The following is a 21,376-nucleotide window of genomic DNA, read 5'->3' as shown; positions in this document are numbered from 1 at the left end:
CACCATGTCACAGACTCTTTCAGGAGATGCTTTCAAGTTTGCAGCTCTTAATATGAAGGAAATGAAATTATTTGGTCCCCTTGAATGTCTAAGTGATGCTTCTTGCTACTACAGGAAGGCGATCTATATAGTACCGTACCATTCTGACACATTCTGCATATCAAATGTGTGTGGATAGAAATTACCCCGGGACAAACTAACTAGGCTCAGTGAAGGTTTCATAATCAATATAGCTGGAGAAGACCTAAGTGCAATTTATTTATTGTCCATTGAAATAAATCCTTAATAGAAACTGTACCATCCCCAACAATATCAACAGCATAATAAACAGCATAGAGGTAGTTAATATTCCAAGTCAAGCCTCCAGATTAGAGGCCTCTATAATTCACCCAAATGAAACCCAGCGGAAAGGCCTCACTCCTAATAGCATGTGTCCAATAACCACTTGTCAGGGCTACACAACAAAGCCTGCCTTCCAATGTTGTCTGTATACATTTCTATAGAGATCAAAGATTCAATGACTATCGAACATGCTTCTTTAGGGCATTAAACGGTCCATATTCGATTTTCCATGTTGACAAAATAACGTCATAGCACCTAAGCTAAGTATGATAAAATTAAACATTCGCAGCCTAATGGCTCCACAATTATTGACTTAAAGACCTACTTTATCTATGACAAATAAGGCACAGGAGTAATATTTTTACAATGCACTCGGCAGTAAAACAGGAGGACTGGATATATGCGCTGTAGCCTATAACCCTGAAAGCAGCACCTGTTTGCTCCTTTTCCTTTTACCTCTATCGATAAACAAGGGCTAGGAGCTCACTGAGGCTGCTAGGTTTAATCTGTTCTATATTAATGATAATGCTACTTTGTCTTTCTCTCAGTTGCCACGTTTGAAGAGTGAATTCCCAAGAGACTTCTAGTCCCTACCTCTGACAATTTAATACAGTACTATTTAGTCTCCTCTTGAGGCTTATGAACTGAAAGAAATGAACTTTAAAGTGATACCACCAGAGAGCTGACAAGGCTTTAAAGACAAGTACCTTGGAACAAATTAAAACAGAAGATCTCTCTCACTGGAACAGTAATTAAAAATGCAACGGTCCATAAAAAGTTTATATTGCATGTATGTCTCTAAAGTTCTGTAAAATATCATTAAGGCCAAAGCATTAAAACAAGCACCTAATTCTCACACCGGTCTCTTAACGTGTGTATTTTAAAGGTTGTATGCCTCGTCCTTCTGGAGAAACAAAGATTAAAACAGAACTCAAGCCCGTGTTCTTTAAACAGAATGGGTTTTCCTAGTTGATTTTTTGTTCCTTTAATTTCTTCCATCTGTAAAAGCACCAAGTGTGAAAACTGAAATATTTTGCAAATGTTCCTTAATGTTCCTTAACAGCTGTTTCCACAGTGGGAACTTCGCTAACATATTGGGTGGATTTCCCCAAACACACAGAAAACGTTATAAGGTGTGAATGGGCAAAGTGGGTGGAACGAGCCACAAGATATACCACCAAAACTCCTTCCAACTCTGCCTCAGCTACCCTGGCCTAGACATCTGGTGCCATTTCCACCAGAAGTTAAAATTCCTATGACCAGTAGACTTTCTCATTTCAAATGGAGGGAGGAAGGAGAGCTGAAATTCAGAATTGAGATAGCAAATAATTGTGGAAGAACTTTTATCCTTTTATATTCCCTACCAATAGACTTAATCAAAGGAGGAGATGATCCAGCTTCTACCTTGGCTGGACAGTAGACAATTAGAAACAAATGTCCATACTTTGGTATCTAAAAAGGGTTACTTTCTTTCATATTATCCAGTGCTATAGGGACAGTGTAGGGGACCTGGGGATGTTCTTGTTGTTAAGGATCTACAACTATAACATTAATTGCACTTTGGGATGAAGGTTGTGTTTCAAGAGCTTAGTTTTACCTGCTTGTATTCCAGGAAACAAGAAATGAGGTTTAGTGTTAAGTAAACTTGCAAAAAAGTAAACATGGGAGAAATTAAATGTAATCAAATCATTTAAAACAACAAAAAAAAACCCTCACAAATAGCTTCAAGTTTTTGATTTAACCAGCTTGTTTATTCTTTTCTTCCTCTCACTAAATCCCTCTAAAGGCAAATGCCATTCCTGGAGAATCTCATAAATAAGATCATTTGAGCAAAAGAGAGAGAATCAATTTTGCAGCAAGAGGAGGAGTCATTTTTAGTTGCTTAAACATACAAATATGCATTTAGCTATAGGCATCCATATTTGAAATTTGGTCCTCATTTTTTTTTTTATTTGATGCCTTTATATATAGGTAGACAGATAATATAATAGAAGAACCACAGGAAGCAATATAACAGGATTAAGAAAAATTAGGCTGAATATCAGGAACATCTTCTGAAATGTGGAAAGTATTAGTCTGCAAAATAATCTCCCAAGGGAAGTGATGGAAGTCCTGTTCCCTGAGTTGTTCAAAATTGGATTGGATGAAGCAGTATACACTGTACAGGGGGAAAAAAAATCCTGTACTAATATGAAAGTTGTCTAGCTAAGCCAATACATCTTTTTCATTTTGTAGAAAAGATTATAACACTCCATTCCTACCTTATTGTTCAATTATTCCAGAATAAGGATGGCAAAAGAAAAAGAAAAAACAACAACTCGAAAACCTAAATCAAAGAAAGAGCCCGCTTATGGTTACTGCTTTTCTGAGTTGCTGTGTAAGAGATCAGGATAAAAATATCAGGGCATGTTATTGACTAAGAATGCCTTGAAATAACAGAAAATAGGTAATTTTTTTAGGGCAAAAAAAAAAAAAAAACAAACAGCCTTGCAAAGCCATACACTCAATCATTTGGCTGTTCTCTGCCTTTATTATGACAGCTTTTAAGTAGCTTAGCAATAAACCCCCAAATTTTAGAGAATGTTCTGCATATGTGGGAAGAAATGTATTTGCTTTATTTAAAAAAAAAAAATGAGAAAGGAAAACCAAAGAACCACCTTTTCACATGGGGGGCAGAACCCACAGCTGCAACCATCACTGGTGTTTACAGATCAAAGCCCCAGTTAATAGAGGCCATTAACACTGCTCCCCAAAACCATTCACACTACTCCAACCATACCTGCCCTTACCATACAATTTTAAATGTTGACATCTCGAGTGACTTATTTTACAAGCAGAACAAAAAGCAATACGAATGGTGGTGGGAAGGAGGAAGAGGGAACATTTAGGGGCACTGGCACAGCAGGAAATATTTGGGGAAGGTTGATATGTCACATCCTGAGCTCCTGACACACGATGGAGAGCGGAATGGGAGAGGACATGGAGTCGTGGGCATGGAAAGGAGGACAAAACACCCTGGTCAGAGGACCAGAGACCACGGCACAATGACTTTCCACTGGAATGAGGAAAGCAAGAGATGACATACTGGGAATTTGAAAAGATGGCACAATGCAAAGAGCCCCTAGTGCTTGCAGAGAGTGTGGCCTAGAGAAACTACAACACACATCACCTTTTAATAATTGTATTCAGCAGCTTTCTAGTGGGATCCTCATTTGTCTCCTTCTGGTTTCACAGGTCCATACCCGCCTTAACTGAAGCTTGCTGTCTCCTCCTCGCTTGAACAATCTCCTTCCACCTTGTTGCATCTTGGCCTATCCCTTCCAGGTCAGTTTTTATATTATCTCCCCATTTTTGCCTTAGTCTGCCTCGATGTCTGATACCCTCCACTTCAGCTTCCAAAATCTGACTCACAAGCCTTCTCTTGGCAGTCCTTACGATATGCCCTGCCCATTTCCTTCTCTGCGCTCTTATCTTGCTCAGGACATCAGATCTATGGTAAAGGTCTGCAAACTCAGCATTTGTAGCATGCATTTTTTTTTTTTATAGGCTAGAGATACCATGTTATAGTAGAAGGCAGGGCCTTCTAGAGTTTGTAGACTAATTTATAGCCTAAAAGACAAACACATCAAATTGAGGAGAGTGTATGTTATCTGATTTTAGGAAGAGTTAACAGTTTGGAGGTTGGTCTATTTCTGCTTTGCATGGTATTCTCATCCATGAGAGCTGATTCTGCTATTATTTAATAGTTTTAACTTCTCAACCAGTGAATTAAAGGGTGTAATATCAGTCTCACTCAATTGACAAAGATTTTACCAAGCTGCCTGTTTCTGTAGAAACAGCCTGCTTACCATCTCTAGATCAGATTACTTAGCAAGGGACTTCGTGCAAAAAATCCTTTGGCAACAAAAAATGTTTTGATACTTCCCCTGCAAAGTGCCACTGATTGTCTTGAGTCATATTAATTTTTTATTTGTTTACAACATTACCTGATCAGCTACAGCTCGTGCCAATTTGTCCATCCTAGAGCCTGCTTCTGCAATCTTCTTGGCTGCATTAATGACATCAGATGTATTCTTCAATGGGCCTTTACCTCTGTAAAATACAATATAATTATGCTGCAATCTAATTAAATCATGAAAGCAAACAGTTTTAGTGTCCTAGCTCAGTATTTGATTTTTTAGAACTGTACTAGGAATGCCTACCTAATTTACTGCAACTTCACCTTTTAACTACTTATTATAGTACGGCTTGATTAAGAAATGGGTCTGCTGTATTTCCTTTCACATATAAAATGCCTCACTAGCAGTTTAGTTTGATAGTGCCTTCCAGCACATGAACAACGTTTAATAGTATGTGCATTTTTAAGTGCTCATTAAGAAGCGGGCCCAGCTCAAATCCAAAACTTTTTTCTTAAATTATGTTATTCCCAGACCAGTGCTTAACACTAAGTCTGCCAAGTGCAGGAATGTCACGTTAGAAAATCTCTTTCCTTAGATTTCTGACAAAAAACAGCTAAACTACTTGAAGCGTAATCCTTCTATGCTTAAATCTTGCTTGATTTCTCTTTATCCTTACTACTGGTCTATCTCTTTTGGTATTTGTAAGATGTTGTAAGAAACGCACATTCTAATAAATACATTTACCAAAACGTATACAAAAGGAAGGAAAGCATCTGAGCCAATGCAGACTTCCCTCATTTTATTTCTGACTCAAACTCATATCAAATTTATTAAAAAAGGTTCAATAATGTTCGTGAACATCCCTCAGTTTCAAGGGAACAGGTACTTTTGTATGTTTGCATTCAAGCTATATATAAGGGTGCAGACAGAAGTGACAATTTTCGCCTGATCTGGCCACAGAAAGTGATTTATAGCCATGACCAAACACAAGTGCATGGCTGCAGACCAGTTAAAAATGGCGGACTGGGCAAAAATCTGAACTCTCATTACATGAGGGGTCATATAAAGATGTTTCAAAACAGAGCGTCTTCTGTAACTTGTGCGTGCGCTGCCTCCCAGCCTCCAAGCTCTTTTCAGAACGGCAGGGGGCAAAAGGAAGCTGAGGGAGTTCAGTCTCAGCCCCCACTAGAGCGTGGAGAGGGTTTCCTCCACCTCACCCTCCAGTGCCAGCTGGGGACCCCCTAGAACTAGCTCCTTCTGCTCCCTTTCCCCCCTCCCAGTCTGCAAACAGCATGGGCTGGCATTGGGCTGGCTGGAGAAGGAGCCATTGCTAGGGGAAATCGGCTGCAGACTCCCAGCCAGCAGCAAGATTCCCCTCCCTTAAGAACCAAGAATGAACTTCTGATGGGTCCGTGGGGTCGTTGCAACTCAGAGTGCTTCCTGCAAAGCATTCTCCGTTGCAGCGGGGAGTCGCACTTGTGTCTGTGCCCTAAAACACAACTCCTCATCCTTCTGATGGAAAATCAGGTGATTTTATGCTTTGTTTCACTTTATATTCTTAGGGCTTTTATTGACCCCCGAGCTCAAATGAAACATTAGCAGCAACATCTGTCAGGTTTGAGAAAGCACGTGGGTATGGTATGTGAGGACCAGAGATACGAGAGAAGCCATGATTTTAAAGATAACTGTATTTATTGGACAAATTTTAATAGCTGAGAGAAATAACAGGCATGCCTTCCAGCTTCATGTAGCTATCCTCATATCTGGGGGAAAAAGCCCAAAGTAAGTAAAAATTAGATTTCCTGCGTATACACTTTCAAAGTAGGTGGATTGTTTAGTTTGCTTTCTTTTTTCTTCACATTGAGATGTTTCCATTTTATGTAGCAGATTCCAACATCTAACATGTAAGAGAGGTGTTGTAGCTGTGATGTTCCAGGGATATGAGAGAAGCAAAGTTTATTTAGCTTGGATTGTGACTGTTTGAAACCTGATCATTTTCTTATCTGTCTCAACTACATGCATCCATTCAATAAAAGACATTACCTTACCCTAGAAACCTTATTTTTCTCCTTTTTAAATACTGTGTATGCTGTACCTGAACAACACTGTACATGTCTTATTGTTATAAACTTGCCAAAAGCTTGCTTGAGTCAAAGGGTAATTAAAAATGGCATCCACCGAGTCATAAGACTGTTTATGAACAACCAGAAATAAATAGCAACTTATAATGTGAATAAATACTATCACTCAGATTATAAAATTCAAACTGTCTGGACAATAAATTGGCATTATGACAGCTGTTTTAATTGCTATTGCTCCAGCAATAAAATACAACTTTAGTGTGCATCTGCACACACAACCAACATTTACAGATAAGTAACATTGCAGCAGAATACGTTCTCTCTATGAAGAACATGGAAAGTATGGTAATTTGACTGTAAGGGGGGGAAATGGGCATTTTTTCATCTTCGTATTACCTACAGTGCTGTGAAAAACACAATGGAACATTCCGTAAGATTTAATTTCCATCTCAAATGGATACCAAAGCATAATATATATCACATCTTCATCAGACTTGGACCCTAAGAACCTTAACACCAACCTCATATGCTTTTCTATCCATTATATCAACAGATCCGCACATCTGACTGTCACACGCTGCACATATTTGGGAAGTTATTCTATTTTAACATTGCTGAGGTCACTGTAGACCAAGGAGGTATGAAGGGTTTTGTTTAGTTTTGATTTTAATGGAATATATTAAAGGCGTTTTTATTAAATCTAATGCAGATAGAGACAGAAAGGTCCACTTTGAATTTTTTATTTTTAATTTACCTCAAACATGACAGTAAGGTTGCTCTCAGTCTCACATTATTTCTGTTCTTTTGATGCCAGAAAAATCTGATTACCAGACTTGCAACTTGAAGCATAATAATGTATTCAAAACTAGCCCAGCAAATTGTAAAGAAACATTCATATTCCAGTCCATTGCAGAAGTTACTAAGATAACACCCTTTTCCCCTGCACTTTTACTCTGCTTCAGGGCCAAATGGACAGAGATGCAAGTACAAAGGAATATTCTTTCCATGCTTCTGAAGTATGGCAGAAAGAGATTTTTCTTTCCTGCCACAAACCTTAGGCAAGGGTTCTGGACATACAGTTGGGAAAGGATACCCAGAAGATGATTCTTCTGCCTCAGGAAAATGAAAGGGAAGACTTAGATTACATTTTTTTTTTCAGAGTTGCAGTCATGTGGCAAAAAATATTCAAATGACCAGCCCTGGGAAGGATCTGGTGGACCACGTAGTCCCCAAGCCTGCAAGAACTGGAGCACTGCATCAGTAATTCATTTTCTAAAAGTAGGATTAATCGCTACAGCACTTACTGGCCAGAGATTTATGATGATACAATATGGACACAGATACTAAAAGGTAAGTATTGACCAAGAACAATCCAATCCCAGATTCTGGCCAGATCTCCTCTCCACAGGGGCCTTCACTGGAGGAGGTTGCACTATGATGATTTATGCCAAGCATTAGGTAGACAACACTGGTGAATGCTACCGCTAAGCAAAGATGAAGCAAGAAAACTATTTTTCATTCTGTTTTAGGACAGTTAAGTGAGAAATCTGGACTAAAAAAAAAATGTTTATGATCTTTATTTATTCAGAAAGTTGTATGATGATAACTTTTTGAAGTGAAGGCTAACTGTCATAGGTCAGACGTTCAAAGACCTATACATACTTAATTCATAAGTGAAAATACTTGTGATTGTGAATGCAAATAAGTCAGGTGTATGCATATATATTCATGTTATACATTGAATAAGAGTATGTGCACACAAATGTATACAGAAAAGACTTGATGCAGCAATCATTGCTACTGAATTTGGGGGGAAAGCTCTAGTCACGAAAGCATATCAACAGCTAAGACAGAATAAGAAACGTGACAGAAGATTCAACTAAACAAATAACTGGATGCCTGGTTTTTACATACCACAAGAAAAATGTGATGATTTTTATCCAGTCGTATTTCATCATCATTTGATTAATGCCATTTCTGCTTTTCAAAGCTTTATTAGTAAGAAAAATGGATATATTGGCTTTAATTGATCATGGTAATGTGTAATTCAAAGACCCATATAACACCGTCTCCCTGGTGTGATTAACAATGTGCCTGGATTTAAACAAAATTTGTATTCAAAAACTTGTATGACAGTAAGCCACTGACGTAAAGGCTAGAATTTGTTTAAATGGTATCATTAATGAATTACTTTTTGATGCACTGTAATTAGAAATGAGTAAGGTGACTTTGGAGAGAGGAGATGGAAATTAAAGAAAGAAAAAGAGTCGTGCTCACTGACAAGTCCTGATGAAGGTGAATACTAGCTAAAACGATAGTGTTTGGTTGGGGGGGGGGCTGGGTAGAGGGGGAGGGTTGTAAAAATTTAGTCTTCAAAATGGAAGTTCTGTCGTTATTTTTTATTAACATAAATTGTGAGAGTGCGAGGAGATACATTCACCTAGACCAATACCATTTGAAATAGCTTTTGAGAGTCTGTGGCCGCAAGTATCATTGCTGTGCCACTTGTGTTGAAACTAAAGATGACATATTTAATATGAAGTGGCTAGTTCAGTTGTATCTGTACTTTAACTGGCTTTCTGCCCCAAAAGAAACACATTGTTAAGGAGACTGAGCTATAAAAAAAATGTTAGTTTTATGTTTTGGCTTGCTAGTGAGTAATAAAATGCCTCTGCCACTGATTTCACTGGAACTAGCCACGTGTGCCAAGTTAAGCTTACGCGTAAATGCTTTGCAACATCAGGACCTTAATGGTGAATGCTTTTTAAACAACAATGCAGAGCACCTTTATGTCAAAATAATGGCGCAGAGATTATAGATACAGCATGAGGACTGAACTAGATACATTACCTAAACACAGTAAATACACTCAGTCGTCCAAAAATTCATCAACATAAAAATAAATGTTTGGGAAGAAGCCCTCTGCACAAAGTCTTTGGTCCTTACCTGGTAAAATCTGTCATTTCCATCATAATCATGCACATCTGCTTTGCCAAGACAATGATGTCATTGCCACTGTCATCCCACTTAGCCACCTCAGCATCCAGTTTACTTTTTTCTTGATGGAATATCTCTACCTGCTCTGCAATCTTGGCCTTCTCCTCCTGGGGGAGTTGAGCCATGATAGCCTGGGTGAAACGTAAAGAAAGCGCACATTAACAACAGAAGCGAGATGCTATTTGAGTTCCTCAGAACCCTGGCTCATAGACATAGCTTCCCTGGAAGGACCGTCCCTGTCATATAACACCAAATACATTTCACAAATCCCTAACTCCATACAACGTGGTAGACAAGGAGCCATCCCAGCTCTACAAGATGTAGCAGCAGATCCTCCATTGATGTACATCACAATAACTCCACTCATTTCACAGCTGAATTATACCGGTTTACCCTGAGGGTCTGGCCCCAACAAGGAAAACTCTTAAGTGGATCAGGTTACCTACCATCAGTTTCAAGGAAAACTGAAGTGGAAGCTTCAGGGCAAGCTTCAGGATGGTCTCTTAAAGCAGGCTGCCTATTAGCGATGGTCTTCAGTGAACATTTTACTGGAAGAAATTCTCATTATTAAAATGTTTTCAAATAAAAGAATATGCAGGTAAGACCTTGGTCCAAAACTGGGTTTCGATACATCAGCTATTTCTAGAATAAAGGCCTTTTTATAGTTCTGTTAAGCCTCTGGATATTTAAAGACTGTACACCTATGAAACCAGAATGTGATAAGAGAGTCGGCAGAAGCCACTACAGTCAAATGGAAAGACAGGAATTGTCATCGCTGCTTAACCTTTAGACAGAACAAAAGGAAACCGAACCCGTAGACCTAGAGGTTTGCTAATTTTCAGTGGTATAATTGGAAGGTTGGAAAGGACCATCTAGTCAACTTCCAGCAAAAATACAGGATGTGCTATTCCTAACCCATCACAGACAAATTCAGCTTCCACTTGAAAACTGCCAAAGAAGAAGCCACAGCCTTCTTAGGCAAAGTATTCCAGTGGCCGATAAGTCTTACAGTGACGGCATTTTTTCCAGGGATTTAGATCTAATCTTCTGTGATGCAGTTTCAAGTCCCCAGCCCCTGTGGCAAGGGAGAACTATGTTTCTCAGTCTTCTTTATGGCAGCCTTTCAAATATTTGAAAGAGTGCTATCACGTCCTGGCTATCATTCACATCTCTCTCAGCCGCGCCATTAGCCAGATCCGATGCAGCTTTCTCTGACTCCAACATGGAAATAAGCAATGATGTGTGGGGGAATACGCTTAATATAAACAGAAAGGAACATACCTTTCAATAATGTTTAGTGGTTTAATTGGTTTTGGGATGATATGCAAAATGGCACTAAACAGGTTGATTCTAATTTGCCGCGACATTATCAACAAAGCAAAAATAAAGTTACAAAAAATTGCAAAATTATAATAATTGCTTCTGAAGATCAATTGGCCACTTCCAACAATGATTTCCAAGCTGAGATACTACTTGGCTTCAGGGTTCTGAAGCCCACATTATGTATTTAATGGGGTGTGACATATATTTAAGTGTCATTACATTTTTTCTTGTTTATGTCACTTTCAATCAGCTGAAGTCTTTCTCTACATATTCTTAAACTGCTCTTGGCTTTTAAAAATTCATAATTGACCTTTTCCAAAACTGAAATTAAAAAAGGTTATCTATAAACAGTAGATCAGAAAATGAGGAATTTGCAAGTTAATCAAATTAAAATTCAACACATGAGTTTTAATTAGGACTTATCAATGTAACTCAGCAGTTTCAAATGTTAACACATTAGTCTTTCCACCGAAAAATGCAATGTAAGTCAAATTAATAAATAATATAAATATAAATATATATCTCACACTAGAACAGAAGAATTAATTTAAACTAATTAGAGGAGGCATGTGACATTAAAGTTCTGTATGACCAGAAAGATATTAAGGCCAATCTGCATTACTTCAGTGTGGTTTCTGTCATTTATGGCAGTTTAACTAGTGAGCAGTAAAGCCTGTGCACGGGTACTTGCCTTAAGATGTTCAGCCAGCATGACATGGGGTGCCACCTTCAAAGTGCTCAGAACCACCACACTTGCAATAATATATAACCCAGTAGAATATCGTGCTCCTGTATGGTCCACAAGTTGTCATACTAAAAAGTTTGACACTGTACTTAACAGTGCACTGAGACTCTTAACAGGCTGTACAACTCACACGCGCACACAGATGTACTTCCTGTACTCTTGGACATTTGATCAAGTGCTACAAGAAGACAGACCTTAACATCATTACTGCCAACAGAAGCAAGAGATGACAAAAATCACCTGCTCCATCAACTGTTAACTGAGGACCCAAATGGATGGAGGGCTAAGAGTCATAAACCATTTATACATGGAGCCCAGAAGCTCCTGGAAGAGACTGAGGATACTGAACCAAACCTAAGGACAGCAATGGAGTGAGCCAACTGCTGGGAAAGGTCAGATCTATTCATACAGCATTTTATACCAACACCAAATGAGGCCCCCATTGGGCACAAGCTTGACAGACAACCATGGGTCAAGCTAAACAGACTGAGATCTGGATAAAGACACTTCAAAACAACACTTCACAAGATCCACATCTTGGATCTTGGATCCCCTATGTGAATGAGGTGTCCAACAAATAGAACAGGCCAGGTTCTCTAAGTAGATGCAATATTCTTTATTAGACCAACTGAGTAGTTGGAAAAAAAATTCTTAGCAAGCTTTTGGGTGCAGCCACCCTTCATGAGGCATAGGGAGTCTCTGCTGGTCTGAGTCTCCAAGGAATGAGAGAAGTTAAAAGTGAGGCGGGATCATTCCTTGGAGTCTCAGGCCAGCATAGACTTCCTATGACTGAAGATGGGTGACTGCACCCAAAAGCTTGCAAAGAACATTGTCCCAACTACTCAGCTGCTCTAATAAAAGATATCACATCTACCCAAATAACCTTGCCTGCTTATGTCCTTAGACCAACATGGCTTCAACCAACAACCCAGCAACAGAGCAGCACTTAATCAGAAGCTGCAATCTTTGCAAATGCCCAGATGAGGCAGATGGAATCTGCAAATTGAGCAATAATACCAGCCAGTGGCTCATAGATTACGAAGTTGATATCTGGTGCCATATAAGAGATTGAGAAGAACTAGCACACACATCAACACCAGTATTTTATAACTTTAAAACTATTTCCATTGCTCTTGCATTCTTCCAGAGCTCTATCTACTAGCAAATAAAGTTCATGTATTTAAGTTTCATTTCCAGTCAAATGCTAATAGCTTTTATGGAGCAGGGATATATAGGCAGAGGGCTGAGAGGGACATCTATGGTCAGCTATTTACACACTTTCTGGAGATGGAGGGGGTGGCTTTAATTAGAGCAGCTCTCAGGAGCTGCTCTAATTAAAGAGCCTGCAACATCTCATGTATTTAGCATCCCATGGTTCAAAAGAGCATCAGGTGCTCTTTAACTAAAGCTCGTTCAATAAGCTTTAGTTAAAGTGTCCCCACTGCCATTCTGAAGTGCGGGGACACTGAATACATGAGATGCTGAGGCGCGCTCTAGCAAACTCAGTTAATCAAGTCTGCTCTGATGCGTTGTAATTACAGTACGGCAGAGCAGACGTCCCACATATCTACAGGCACCCTTAGACTATAATCCAGGGGTGGCAAAATATGGCCCACAGAGGGATTCCATGGTGGTGACAGTGTGGGCTTGGGGCCAGGGCACAGCAGGGATCCACCCCCTAAGTCTGTGCGGGATGTGCATTGCAGCTCTTCCCCGGCCCCGCACTGTTGCAGCTCCAAGATCTCAGGGTCTTCATGGAGACCAGCAGGGAGCCACGTTAGCAGGCTCTGTAGCGGGGCAGGGAGCTGCATCTAGGGTGAAGGCCTGCATCTAGGGTGAGAGGGGTGTGTGGGCAGTGGATTGTGACTTGGCCCAAGCCCCGGCACTGCTCTGTCACTGTCCCAAAATCCTGGGGTCTCCCTGGCCCGACCAGCCCATTCGCTCCATGCAGCTCCCTGCTGGCCATGGCCCCATCCCAGCCACCCAACTGCACGCCCTGTCCAGTGTGGGTGTGGGTGCCTGGGCAGTGGCACTGGATCCGGAAGTGGCAGCCAGAAGGAACCACTTGTACTGGGGTTGCTGGGACATGGAGCACAGTTGTGTACTGGTCAACATCCCTCTGTGGGCTGGATCCAGTCTGTAGGCCTTATTTTGCCCCCTCCACTCCCATCGTATTCTCTTTGGGGCAGGACCTTTTTTTGTTTGGGGAGGGGGTTAACTTGTATTTTAGTGCCTAGCACAGTGGAGCTAAGGGCTATAGGTTCAACAGCAGCAGCAACCACTGGGTTTCAGATTCGTCAGCCCCTATAGCTGGAACGAGTACTTAAAAAAATGCTCTTGTCCCTACTTAGGTGTTTATTTATAATCTCGTCTTTTTTTAGTCTCATTTTGATTACTGAAAGAACCGTGTGATGCCATAGTCCCAGATTTAGGCAAGAGAAGATTAAAAGCGGAATATGAATGAACTGAGCTTCATCAGGAACATTTTACACTTGTGTTTATTTCAGTCAGCAGTCTTTCTCCATACATTAAGGGTTCTTTCCTGTGCGTTAAAGGATTAAAATACCTCCAAGACACATTTATGATGGTTCCTGGGGCACCTGCCCCTTCTGGCATAATTTTCCAGTCCCTTTCCAAGGGGCAAGCCCCTGAAATGGGATTTTGTGCTCTGACTTGTCCAAACTGGGTTATTCCCAGTTTTGCCCATTCTGGTTATTAGACATGATATCCTGCTGGGTCAATGGACTAGGTGCTTACAAGAATTCTCTTTGGGAGCCTGTGGACAGTAATAATATGCAGTGACACAGAAGCAGCATCCCTGAAACAAAGTATGTTTTTTGGGGTTTTTTGCTAAACTGTTCACTGCACCTGAAGAAAGGGATTTAAAACAAATCAGAGATCTATGCATATTCTGTCTTTCTTATACAGCTTTCTCAGACTCATAGGGAGGATACTACATCTCCTCTGAGCCTACATCTGTAAGGTCTTCTGTAGCTGGCCCTATATCTCCCCTTGTGACCAAAGTACAGTCTGCTTGCTATAGTTTCTGACAGTAAATTTGTGGCACCTACAGTGTACCATTCCTCTTCCAAGTCTGCATAACAGGTCCTTTTATTCATTGGGTATCTTTTGATGAGGTAGTTATCCTGACAAAATAGGTATGTCACCATGGCTGGAGTTGGGAGTCACCTCTTCACAAATACTGACTGACAAAGCTCTTTGGGTAGATGTGATATCTTTTATTAGACCAACTAAATAGTTGGAAAAATTGTTCTTTGCAAGCTTTCAGGCACAAACACCCTTCTTCAGGCATGGGAGAGTCTGTTGGTATTTGTGTGCTCTCCTGGAAGCCAATATGCAAAATGCAGGTGTGAAAATGCAAATGCTTGGCAGTGAGGATCAACCCCAAATACGGACTTAGATTTTCCTTAGGAGGCCAGTGAATTGTCTTTCCACCTCGGTGACCATAACAGTCAACTTTTAATCTGAGGCTAAATATCATGCATCCCATCCAAAACAAAGACCCCGAGGTGCACACAATATTCATGAAAAACTACAGGGATGTCTCAGATTTTCACAGCATCTCTCCACTACTTCAGTAGCAGAATGAAAGGGAGAAGGATGAGGGGGTGAGGGCGAGTGTGTGATTTGTAACCGGCTTGGAAGTCAAATATATTTTCACGTTGTCGATTGCTAGCAACATGGTATCCTGTTGCTGTCTGATCTGAGTTGAGCAGCCTACTTAGCACAAGGTAAACATTAATCAGAGATTGACATAATCTGGACGGTCAACAAACTTCATTTCTCCGGCATCTCTGACCCTTGAAGCACCTTGCCAGCTTAATGTGCAATCCCCATGCATAAGTTAAGGTCACAAATCACAATGCCTCTATTCTATCATGATATAATTACACTGGTAAAATTGCATTGACTCAGTAGCAAATGTCTTCAATTATACTTAAATTATAGGGACTACTCAGCACCTTAACCAGCTCTCTCCGACAACTCAGCACGCAGGGAAACATGACTAATGTAAGACTTCTCTTGGCACTACACTTTGTGCCCTAAAGGATTTTTTTTTTAATTTACTGAACGCTCTCACAGCTACAGTATATTCTATGTATGCATTGCCTCCTGCTCTGGGGTTGGCTTTTGAGTGAATGGTTGATGCAAGATATCACAGAATCCTGGTAGAACCATTTAATAAACCCGGCACTTTCGTACTATGATGAACACGAAATGTCTTTAAATTTTGAAGCCTGCAAAACAAAATTGCCTCCCAGACTTTCTGACATGACCCTGAAGATTTCAAATCACTAAATCTGCTTTCAGAGGCATAACTTTGCATTTGGAGCTAGATACAGAGTAAACGGAGTACTTGGATTTTATGCTCACCCTTGCACTCTGCCCAGCAATAAGCTGGTCATCTTCAGTCTGAACACTCGTTCGGCTGCGGACATCGTAATCTTCCTGTTCAAAGTCTGAATCATCTTCTAACTCTTCGGGGGTCTGGAAAGAAAGAAAGAGAAAGTGCAAGGAAAGAGAGAGAGAGAAAGAAAGAGTATGATGTGACAGGCTTATAAAGGATAAAGACAAACTCCGATGTACAGTAAGTTCTTATTTCATCGACTACCTGCCCAGGCAATGCTGTTTCTTTTTTCTTTTAAATTAACTTGTCTGCCTAGGCAGTCAGGATCTGAAATTGAATCATCCTAAAAATTAACTTGTTTCAACTATGGTTTCTTTTACAAATGGCATTCATCATCACCTTGCTGCGATTTTTCTTAACTCTGTTAGCGTGATGAATGCCGTTTCAAGAACGAATATTCTTTGGCTGCATTTGCAACAGGAATGCTATATTTCAAAATAATACGACTCTAGTCTATACAAGGAGACCAATGCTGTTATATTGCTTGAACCACTGCACAATCCTTAAGATAGAAAGTAAGTATCTCAGAAAAAGTAACCAACAGGCAAATATAAAATACAAAATAAGACAAAAAAGAGCTGTCCCCAAAGACAACGGGAGATTCCCCCTGCAAGAAAATGTAAATTATGTTGTCAGCTGTTTTTAAAGCAAGTATAAAGCGTATGCTGCCCAGCTGGATACAGAAAGAAACCTCAATTTTGCTCCAGGTTTCTGGAAGTTGTCTCTTTCCCAGGTTGGTCACAAGGTTCAAAGTATGTTGCAAGGCCCAACGTTTCTCTCTTGGTAGGGAATTAATACTGGGTACAGCTGGGTAGAAGTGCCATGGTGACTTTGGGGGATTCTGTGAAACAGCCGATGAGGTCACATTACAGTTGCATATGTTCAGTTCATGTTGGCATTGAGTTAGATTGGTGGCGACTAAGCATGCTATTTATTAATGTATTATCTTCACATGTCTGCACTGGATATTAACCCCCCCCTCCCCCCCAAAAAAACCCAACCCCAAACCATTAATGACTATATATCACTATATTATTAGGCTGACAATATCAGTATTTAATAACATGTTTAATATGACATGGTTCACAATAGAGAGATAAAATCCATTCAAACCACAAGCGCCCTAGGGAGGGGGCTGCACTTTTGTTCAGTGTTTGCATAACGTCTAAGTACTGACCCCAGTAATTTTTCCTGCCATGGCAGGGAGCTGGACTTGATGATCTGCGAGGGTCTCTTCTGACCCTACCTACTATGAAACTATGATAGGCTCCTAGTTAGTGACCCAGCATTACTGTAAGACAACAGCTAACAGTGACAACCACAATGATGGTGAGAAAGAACAAAGACATGCAGACGTGAGCAATATAAAAACTCCTCATGGCCCCATTCAAATGCCTCAACCTTCCTCTGGACAGCCTTTTTCTATGGGAGAAAGTGTCTGTATTCACATACCTTGCTTGCGGGCACTGTCAGAAGCAGAGGTGATAACGATTGCCACTTGTCGTTACAGTTTTGCTTTGTGGATGCTTGTTCTCTAGGAACTGGTCCAAACCCTCAAACTTAAAGTTGAGAGCCCTTTGACTCTATTTAGAGCGGAGCTTGATTTTCAACATAAAGTGCATGTCACTGTCTATACAGGAAACATCAGCTGCTTTATGGGTTACATGGTTATATGCACTTGAGGTAGAAGGGAAAACTGAGCCATCTTCATTTGGCTCAAACAGTGCGAGTTAAATGCCTGTTTTGACACTGAGCACTGAAGGGAAAAATAACAAAGTATGACAGTATGGTAATGAAACTCGGGCAGAATCACTGAAGGGATACATATACAAATAGTGCATATAACAGGTTAGACAAGAGAGAAAGTGGAGGTGAAAAAAATTAGATTGTCTTCTCTCTTCTAACACCGGGAAAGCTGCTGACTGCTACCTATCATTAAAACATCCCCATATCTGGTTGTCCACTTTTCTTTAAGCACTTTATTCCCCATGCTTAACTGCGCAAGGGCTAGAGGTGACTTTAAAAAAAACTGTCCTCATTATGGCAGTGGTGGTGCAGAGAGGCTCTTCTCTAGGAGCAAAGTAGGGATGCACATCTGTGCCAGGGACCATTTCTTCACCCGCTCACCCCTTGTTCTGGGGGCTGGTAAACCACAACGGGGTAATAATGGTGTCTCATTACTTCCCTAAGCAGCCGAGTGAAGGCTGTTACAACCTAGCCTTGAGAGAACTGCCAGGGATAACATTCAAAAGATTAGGTACAAATGACATAAACAGAGGTAGCCTGTGAACGAGGCAGACAGCTCTGCATTTACACGGTTTATTCCCAGGAAAACCTTCTAAAACAAAGCACAGCTGTTCCTTCAGTGTTTGACATTTGCTGTCTTATAAACCACCAGTCATTTGAAGACAGACAACCGCACATCTGGGTTAGGTGTTCAGCTTAACAGACTGAATTGTACAAAACGAGGGACACGTTAAGAGTCATGCTTGAGGAATAAGTATACGTCTGCTTTTGGCACAAATCATACTTAACCCCACACTGGATTTACACATCCACCTAGTTTTCTACGACTGATTTTCACAGGAATTAAATGTCCTCATTTGCTGCTGGAATAGTTTCCTTTCCTGAATTAAGACCCACAGCAGCTATTGCATGGTTTAATTCCTACCTTTTAAACAAGCATTTCTGAAGATACCCAAGTGCATACATGCAAATTCATGCAGGTGCAAAAGGTGCAGATGTACTTCTGCAAGACGCAAGCATTTTTGGGGGTGGTGTTATCTTTTACTGGACCAGGTCACCCCAGATGAAGACTACCTTGCATTTGAAAGCATGTCTGACTTTATGCCAATCATGCAGTTGGTCCAGTAAAAGATATTACCCGCCAAAAATCCTGGCCTCTCGTAGAATCCCTGGACCATGACAGCTGCAACATCACTCAAACACTTCAATACTTCCGAAAATTTGGGACTAACAAAATCCTATCTCGGTTCGCCAAGCTATTATTTACTATAGCAGCACTACTTTCCCCCAGCCTGTCTCCTTAGGGATGCAACTGAATGAGAATTAGCTTTTCAGTTTGCTTGGAGACAGAGTAAAGGAATGTAAGCCATTTTTTATATCAGAGTTACCATTACTTTCAAAGCATTTCCATTCCAGAGGCCAGGTCTTATGAAGCGTATCATAGAATCTTTAATGCCCATGCACAGCAGACAGGACCTGGCTTTTTAGAAGCTAGTCTCTAAGACAACAAAATAAAGTCTGGGACATAAATTATATAAATTGGAAGAATAAAGGACTCAATTCCACGAGGATTTGAACTTATGGCTGCATGGACCAAATAACCCCTACAACAATCTTTCTTTTTTTCCCATACAGGACAGTTTCCAAGCCAAAGTCCATTCAGCATGGAACTAAGGGGGGAGAGATCTAACTAGGTTACTGAAATTCATAGAAATGTCATAGAAACTGAAAGAATAGATAAGTCATTCTTGATATTCACAGTCACCAAAAGGGTACATGCTGACTGCCTGGATTACACAAATAATAGGATATCCCTGGGTTAATTACTGCTGCAAATCCAATTGCTGGGCTTCAATTAGTGCATATCTTCTAGGGACAAAAAAATCCAATTCTGTTTTAAAATTTCCCAGTGATGCAATCCTTGGTAAATTGGTCCAACGACTAATTACTCTCATTCTTAAACATGTGTACCTTATTTCTAACTTAAATTGGTCTTATTTCACCATCTAGCCTTTGGGTCTTGTTAGATCTTTGTGCGATACAATTAAGAGCGTGCTAGAAGCAAAGTATCTTTCACCAAAATAGCTGTTCTAACTTCCATGACAGCCATGCAAGCTGGTAGGAAGAGTAAAATTAAAAAGGGATATTTGTTTTTCATTTAATTCATTTAAATATGTTTCCCAAATGCAAAAGATTTGTATGCATCTGTGGGCTTAAAAAAAATGCAATTATGTTAACAAACCCACCACTGGTTTACCTCCAACAAGCCAATCTAACCCTCTTCATAAGAGAGAAAAAAGAATGAAAGAAATTCCTCTATTCTCCTAGTACTAAGAAACCATTCGTAGACTTCTTCCTGCTGCCCCAAAAATAGGGAAAATAAACACAGTGATTGACCATAATCATCATAATGACAAATTAGCATTGCAGTTTCCCCTTCTGGTCAAACCTGAGCCATTTTAGACCAAGATGCTCTATAATCAAAAGGGCCGCACAGAAAATGGGTTGCTAGTAACCTCTTCTCTTTTATGCTGAGGCAGCTGCAGATTGAGTCACTCAGCTGATTGCAACACAGCCTGATTGGAAAGGACAGAGAGGAAGTCTCACAGTTGGTCTTCGGCTTTTTAGAGCTGTATAGGTCAAACCCAGCACCTTAAATTCAACTTGGAAACCTGCAAGCAGTCAGCGTGGATCAGAGAGCACAGCTCTAATATGCTTGTAAGCTATACAGGGCCTCAAGCAGATGATTGAGTTCTCCATCAGCTCAAGTTTCCAAGTGGATATGAGAAGCAACAGCATGCCAAGCACACTTGAGTAATATTATCTTGAGGTGGCAAAACCATTGATGATAATAAGAAAGTCTGCATCCGAAAGGGAAAAAATTAACCCTCCTGGCCAAATAAAAATGACTAAAGATGCCACTGTGATAGTTGCTAATTGTATAGTGGGTTTTGCTTGAATAACTGGGAAAATCTAATAAGCAGTTGTGGAAAAAAACCCCAGTGTGTAACAGGCCCCCAGCCAGTAATACAAAAGATGACATAATTAACTTATTATTTTCCATCTTAATTTTAGCTTATATAATTGTATACTATGCTTTTTCAAGCTTGGAAATGGATTTTTTTTCCTGTACAGATCATATTCTTATTTCCCAACACTATAATGATCATCTTTTCTCTTCCAAAGGGATAGTAAAGCTAAAAAATGAAGAAATAAGAATTGTCTTTCCCTTTCTTTAGCTTATTAAAAGTAATAATAATATTAGGAAAAACAAGCTTAAAAGAATGGGGCTCGTTTCCTCCATGGACTCAAACGAACATCAGAGATAAACTCAATCATCTGTGACGTGCTCCTGAACAATTATTGTGGGGTGATAATTTTTTTTCTGACAGAAGCTCCAACAAGATTACAAGTAATTTTAATACCAAGAGAAAATTTAAAGCATAGATTGCGTGAACGTTACTGCGTCATCAGTTAGGAATATGTCAGAGAGTGTTTTTTAAAGCAACACCCCACAACTTTTCATTGACGTGCACTGCAAGATTCATTTGGGATCCTGGAGCTCATTTAGGATTCATCTGTTTGGTCTGAAAAGGAAAAGTTAATTGACAAGAAAAATCCCACTTTTTCTGCTAGCAACCTTATGGGTGGTCTCATCCTCTGACTGATGATGATAATTATCATATACTAATCATATACTAATTCATATACTAATTATTCATATACTAATCTTCCTTGGTGAGTCTCAATCAAGTCAAAGTAGAAGAATCAGCACTGCTACTTCCTGGTATCATTTAATGAAGTCAATGTCTCC

At 40.0% G+C, this 21,376-nt stretch overlaps 1 protein-coding gene across 9 annotated transcripts in view; it reads right to left on the bottom strand.

Moving 5' to 3' along the window:
• The window catches only part of CTNNA2 (catenin alpha 2), an 884,847-nt gene that overhangs the window by 42,495 nt on the left and 820,976 nt on the right, over positions 1-21,376 (bottom strand). For all 9 annotated transcript variants that reach the window (XM_059721437.1, XM_059721436.1, XM_059721434.1 and 6 more), the window contains 3 exons: positions 15,783-15,896; positions 9,269-9,450; positions 4,329-4,434 (listed from right to left, as the gene is read on the bottom strand). In XM_059721437.1, coding sequence (XP_059577420.1) covers positions 4,329-4,434; positions 9,269-9,450; positions 15,783-15,896 — 402 coding nt within the window. The remainder of the gene's footprint in view (positions 1-4,328; positions 4,435-9,268; positions 9,451-15,782; positions 15,897-21,376) is intronic.

Source organism: Alligator mississippiensis, chromosome 2 (genome assembly GCF_030867095.1).
Source record: "Alligator mississippiensis isolate rAllMis1 chromosome 2, rAllMis1, whole genome shotgun sequence".
NCBI classification, from domain to species: domain Eukaryota; kingdom Metazoa; phylum Chordata; order Crocodylia; family Alligatoridae; genus Alligator; species Alligator mississippiensis.
This window is presented reverse-complemented; position numbering and strand designations above follow the sequence as displayed.